General features: G+C 32.9%; 2 protein-coding genes across 2 annotated transcripts; both read left to right on the forward strand.

Moving 5' to 3' along the window:
* Positions 1-2,457: 2,457 nt before the first annotated feature.
* Positions 2,458-2,847, forward strand: LOC120176751. Its single transcript, XM_039183101.1, has one exon. The coding sequence runs from the start codon at positions 2,458-2,460 to the stop codon at positions 2,845-2,847; it is 390 nt and encodes a 129-aa protein (XP_039039032.1).
* Positions 2,848-4,030: 1,183 nt separating this feature from the next.
* Positions 4,031-4,573, forward strand: LOC120176752 (ethylene-responsive transcription factor ERF017-like). Its single transcript, XM_039183102.1, has one exon. It carries the CDS (start codon positions 4,031-4,033, stop codon positions 4,571-4,573), a length of 543 nt encoding a protein of 180 aa, XP_039039033.1.
* Positions 4,574-6,595: the final 2,022 nt, after the last annotated feature.

Raw genomic sequence — 6,595 nt, forward strand, 5'->3', positions numbered from 1 at the left:
AAATGGTCTTCCAACTATAGCATATTGCTTTATTGAGTCCCTTGACTACTAAATGTTACAAAATGGTCCCTCGACTATAGGGAATTGCTTTGTTGAGTCTCTCGACTATTAAAAGTTACAAAATGATCACTCAACTATTCATTATGTTCCAAACTCGTCTTTTTCCGTAAAAAAATTAACTGTAGTTTGAGCTGGATGTTAACATGTTGACTGAGATATGATAGTCGTTTAAGAGTATGAGATCAGTTTTATCGTATCTCAATCAGTAGTTTAACTTAGAACTCAAAATACTGTCAAATTTTAACAAAAAATGATGAGTTTGGAACATAATAAATAGTCGAAGGACCATTTTGTAACTTTTAATAGTCAAGTGACTCAACAAAGTAACTCTTTGTAGTCGGGAGACCATCCTATAACATTCAATAGTCAATGGACTCAATAAAGTATTATCCTATAGTCAGAGACAATTTATGTACTTTACCCTAAATTAATTTATCATTCACAACGAATTTAACTTCTAACATACCCTTAAACGTATCCGTCAAATATTGTAATCAATTAACCTTTTTTTTTTTTTTTAAAAAAAAGACCCCCAAATTATCTGACACGTGAATTTATAATGAACAATAGAAGATACTAATGTTTTGATGGAAAAAGACACTAGGGGAATCTGAATTAGGCAACACTTTTGTCACTAGTCTCGGCTCCATAATTATTCAACCAAAACACGAACTATTATGGATTGTTTTATGTAGTAGGTCAATTTAATGTGGAAAACTGGTAGATTTTGCCCAACTCTACTCATTGGTTTGATGAAAAACCAAAAGAATTTCTCGTGTGGGAATACAAGGAGCAGCCCTAGGAACAGTATTCCATATGACTTCTACTCACCCAAATTTATCAATAGATGGGGACTTAGTACTCGTCTTGTTACCACAAACAATTGAATTATGATGTTTATCAACCTTAAAGTACAAAATAAATACCATACAGATCTGTGTTTTGCTTTTCAAAGAGATATGGATGATTTAGGGTTACTTTCACACCCTTTCAACATCTTCTTTTTCCCAATAATAAGGATTTCCAAAGATTTAGATAGGGATGGTTATAGGTCAAATTGGATCGAATTTTCGGGCCACTTAAATTCGACTAGAGTATAACATCCTTCATCAGTCATCCAATTCGATCCGAATTTTGGAAAACTCGTGTTCACCTAAAATCTTACCCTAGTTTTAATGTAAAAAACTTGAATCTGATTTTACTTGACACAAATATATTTATATATATATATATATATTCATTTTTATTAGATAAAATAAGTACTTAATTGAAAAAAATATAGATAAAATGAATTATAATATCTAAATGTATACATGTCAATTATACTATTATTCTTAGATCGAGACAGTCAAATATTTTTTTATCTTAAAATCGAAATCAACCCGACCCTCTATCATCCTTTAAAAATCCCGACACAATCCGAACCTAAACTTTTTTTAAACAAACTGACATTATAAAATCAAATTAAATCAAAATCTATTAGATTTGAATCAAATATCCATTCCTAGATTTAGTTTCTATTTTTGTAGCATGACATTTCTTTTTTAGGTTTGTAGTTATTATAAACCTCATATTGTTTTATATGACTATTAAATGTAAATCTAATATTGCATTTCTTATTTTTATTTAAAGTGTCATGTCAACATCTATTATGACTAGGATTGTAAATGAGAAATGAATTACGAGCTATTTGAGATCGATTCGGATAAAGTTCAATCAACAATCAAATCAGATGGACTCGACTCAAGCTAAGATTTGACTCAAATTCTTAAGGAGCCGAAACGAGCTACTTGATACTCAAATCAAAAAGCTCGCAAGTTACTCGGAAAAAAATCTAATATTGCATTTCTTATTTTTATTTAGAGTGTCAGGTCAACATCTATTATGCTATAAATGAGATAAATCGATTACAAGCTATTTGAGATTAATTCAAAAAAAGTTCAATCAACATTCATATCAAATGGACTCAACTCGAACTATAAATCGACTCAAATTCTTAACGAGCAGAAACAAACTACTTGATACTCAAATCAAAAAGCTTGCAAGTTCCTCGAAAAATAATAATATTAAAGTTCATGTACTTAAGGTCCATGTTAAAATTTATTAATTTTTTAAAATAAATTATTGATAATATTAACATTTATATGTTTGGGTGTGCTCCTATGTGCTAAGGGACTGCTTCTTTTGGCAGGTTGATGTGCCCGGAGCTGCAGTTGGACTTGGAGGAATCTTTTGCATGTGAGGGAGTGAGTTGCGTCTATTAGGGGGCTGCTTGGGTTTTTTTGCTCTTCGGTTGCCCATGTTTTGGAGGAAATAAAGCCATGGGTGGTTAAGGTTCATTGGGATATGCTAGTTTGACATTCGGGATACATCCCCAAGAATTCAATAATTGCTTGGATGACTGTGTTTGATAGACTTCCCACAAAATGCAGGCTTCTGAGTTTTGGGATGCATTTGGATGGCCTTTGTATTCTGTATCGGAAAGATTTGGAGACACAAGATCACTTATTCTTTCAGTGTGAATTTTCTACTCAAGCTTGGGGGAGCGTTTTGCAGCTTTGTCAGACTTATAGAGGGGTGACGAGCTGGAGCTTGGAACTTGCTTGGGTATGTGGTGGTTTGAGGAGGAGATCCCTTATGTCGATGATCTTAATGTTGGCTCGAAATAGCTTGATCTCATTGATATGGAGAGAGAAGAATGTCAAATTGTTTAGGAACCAGGAGAGCTCTAGAACAGAGATTGTTGCTCGCATCAAAGAGGCTATCAAATTTAGATTGAGAGGTTGAAGTCTTCAGGATTAGTGCCCTTGCTTGGGGGTTTGTTTTGGTCTTGATGTCTGTAATTAATCGTTTTGCAATATAAAGTTCATATTCATCGAAAAAAACATAAGTTGATGGTTCTTGGTTCAACCAATTTGATTTACCTATTAGTCTAATTATTTTTTAAAGTTTTATGAAATTTAATACGACGAAGGATCATTGATGCTGTATTTGAAGACAGAACAAGAGAACGACATCGACAAATGAAGGATCAAGTAATATTAATATTTAATAATAATTTATACTTTAAAAAATAATTTTTATAATTCACATTAACTTTTCTATAATTTCACTATAAAATGTGTCCTTTTAAATAAATTTTATAAAATATATATATTTTAATTTTTTATACGATTTATATTTATTTTAATGATTTTTATAGTTGATATTGTGATGCCTCTCAAATATGTCACAGATTACTGTTTTAGAAATCAAATTTGATCGATAATGAAAACGGTTAACCGGAGAATTTAATTAAAGTATCATTATATTAAGTGACATAATATATATAATGTTATTACTTGAGCATATGTGAAGATCTTGTATCATCAATAACAAATTGGTTTAGTGAGATGAGACACTAAATTCTTTAAGTAATGTCAGATGTTTGAGTCGAAGTGATTACAAATGAAGTAAACTAGGTTGAGAGACTTGCACTTACCTTCGTAGTACTCGATTCAAATTAATTGATCAATAGATCAGAAACCGATAGTTATACCGGAAAAAAAATCTTACATCAATAATATGGGCTTCTTTTTTTCTTTTTTTTAATTAACTGCTTTCCTCCGACATGATTTATTTTAAGAAAAAATTAAAATATTAAAAGTTAAAATGTTTTAAAAAAATAAAGTGAGCATATCTATATGGATGTTGACATAATTTGATGGTTATGCCAACTAATACGACAGTAGATGAATTTGGGCACGAGTAATTACAAGCCCCACGTGATGGAAATGTATTCCCCCCCTCCCCCGCGGGCCGCGTAGCAACGTAACAGTTACAATGGTACGCAATCATTTAAGCTCTTTACGGCTTCTAAAATCCAAATGAAATGCGCCTCACTATCTTTGACTGATCACTATCCAGTCAGACATCTCCGGCGCTCAATGTATATATATTAGATCCGCAAATTCCCATATTTTCTCAAACAATGGCGAAACAAGGCGCAAGCCAGAGCCCAGCGAGCGAGAGAAGAAGCCACTCACAATACAAAGGTGCTCGAAAGCGAAAATGGGGGAAATGGGTGTCGGAGATCAGACTACCCAACAGTCGTGAAAGGATTTGGTTGGGATCTTACGACACTCCCGAGAAAGCAGCACGTGCTTTCGACGCCGCTCTTTTCTGCTTACGCGGCCGTTCTGCTAAGCTCAACTTCCCTGATAACCCACCGGAAATAGCCGATGGCAGGTCTTTGACCCCCTCCGAAATCCAAGCCGTCGCCGCACGATTCGCCAACTCGGACCCTCCGAGGACCCAAAAGGAACCCCCTTCGCCGTCCGTACGGTTGGAGAGTGAGTTCGCTGTGGAGGGATCGTTTCTGGATGTTTTGACAAAGGGTTCGGGTTACGGGATATTCCCAGAATGGGATGAGTTTTCAGGTGAGTTTCTGGGATCAACGATTCCCGACATGGACTGCGAAGAGGATACTGTTGATGGGGTTTTGGACCCTGAATCTTTTCTATGGAATTTCTAAATCTCCGACCTCATTCTAGCCACTTTAGAGGGGGCCGACCAGTTTTTGTACGTCTCAATCCCATGTTTGCACTCAAGCTGCAATTTAATCCAACAAGAAATGTAAAGCAAAGCATTATAAATGTAGTAGTTTTTCTTCATCTCTCCATCTATCTTCCACTCATTTCAAAAACAAAAAAGGTTAATTCAATGCTCAGAGAGGTTTAAATAAACCGAATCTGAACTAAACATCTCATGCATGATTACATACGTCTAAATTAACACAAGGAAAAATTGTGCAACTTATCAGCTAGTTAATAAGAATTAATTATGTTTTGACTCATCCAAAAGGTATCAATTAATCATTTTTATTCATATTTTTTTACTTTATTTATTGAATATTAGCTCCCCACTCTGACTTGATGTGATTAATTAACGTCCAGATGGAGATAAAAATAAATTATTAATAAAATAAAAATCTTTAAATTACCTAAAATTCAAAATTTTGAGAAATGTTCATCTAGTTAGTCTCTCCATCCATCCCTTACAGCACATCCTCATTCAAGATAGTCGATGGTGCATGGGAATTGTAGTTACTTACGAGACATTTTTCTACAAAGTTTTATTATGTTTGTAGGATACTATAAATCAAAGTAGAAAAAAGGAAATGGTTAAAAAAGAGTGTTGAATTGGTCGGTTCGATTAATCGATCTAATTTAACTGACCAAAAATCATTAATCAAAATTTTTTATCTTTAACTATTAATTAACTGAAAATTTTCAAAAAAAAATTAATTGGACAGAAAAAATTTGATTAATTTGTTCGGTTAATCGAATTAACCAAAATTTTAAATAATATATATATTTACTAAATATTTAATATTTTTAGTTAATTCGATTAATTCGATCGGTTAATTCAGTTAATTCGATTAAAACCGAAATTTAAACACTCCTAAAATTAAGTAATATATAAATAATATAATTAATATATTAAAAATTTAAAAAAAATCAGTTAATTAACCGATTTCGAAACCGAATTAGTCGATAACCAAACTCCGAAAAATCATTAATCGCTAACCGACCGAACATAAAATTAACTGACCGATTAATTGTCGTCGTCGTTTTTCGTCCGAGTGGGGAAAAAACTAGTTCGACTTAGGGGTTTTCTTTGAAAAGATTTTGAAATGTAAGGAGTCACCACCAACCATTTAAGGTGTGATTGGAACACCATAAAAACTGAGGATTTTAATAAAACATTTTATTTTTATCAAAATATCGAGGTATGTAAAAATCCAAAAATCAAGTTCGAGAGTCAGTTACGCGTGGGGAAGGGTTAGCACCCCCACAACGCCCAAAAATTGATACTTAGTTGATTACCCTACATTTAAGAAATTAGAAAATTTTAGTTCAAACATTATTTAATCAAAAATTCACTATAGATGCGCAGTTGAAAATGATGTTCGTTTATTTAAGCCAATAGTGTTTGCCCTCTAACATGAATGTGGGAGATCAACTATTGTGTCCAGTAATCGAACATTGTCTTGATTTTAAGAAATCATAATGCGGTCTTGAAAAGGATGTCGGCTTATTTCGAGAATCACCAGTAGTCTCCCCTGAGCATACTTGCAGGAGATATAATATTAACTCCCTGATAAGTGAACATTGCCTTGTGTTTGAAAAACGAATGCAGCCAATCAACTAGTTAAAATATCCTAATTATACTAGGTGAGTTAATTAAGGGAACTCCTACCCTAAAGTGTCAAATTGTGAAATTACGGAATCTAGAGGACTAATCCTAAAATGAGTCTCTAATATTAACCCTAGCTGATTTTATCAGTTATTGAATCGGATATTTGATTTGAGCAATCGAGCATTTTCTTGCAAAAACTCAAATCAAATTGCTTACTAATTAGAACTAAGGTGAAACCTTAATTACTAAATCAGATTGTACATTAAAAGATCCTAATCTAAGGGTAAATTCTAAAAAAAAGCTAATTAAATCAAATAACTAGAAATATAAAGTAGTCTTGCATTTTAAACGCCAA

The sequence above is a fragment of the Hibiscus syriacus genome, unplaced genomic scaffold (genome assembly GCF_006381635.1).
Source record: "Hibiscus syriacus cultivar Baekdansim isolate YM2019G1 unplaced genomic scaffold, ASM638163v2 tig00112253_pilon, whole genome shotgun sequence".
NCBI classification, from domain to species: Eukaryota; Viridiplantae; Streptophyta; class Magnoliopsida; order Malvales; family Malvaceae; genus Hibiscus; species Hibiscus syriacus.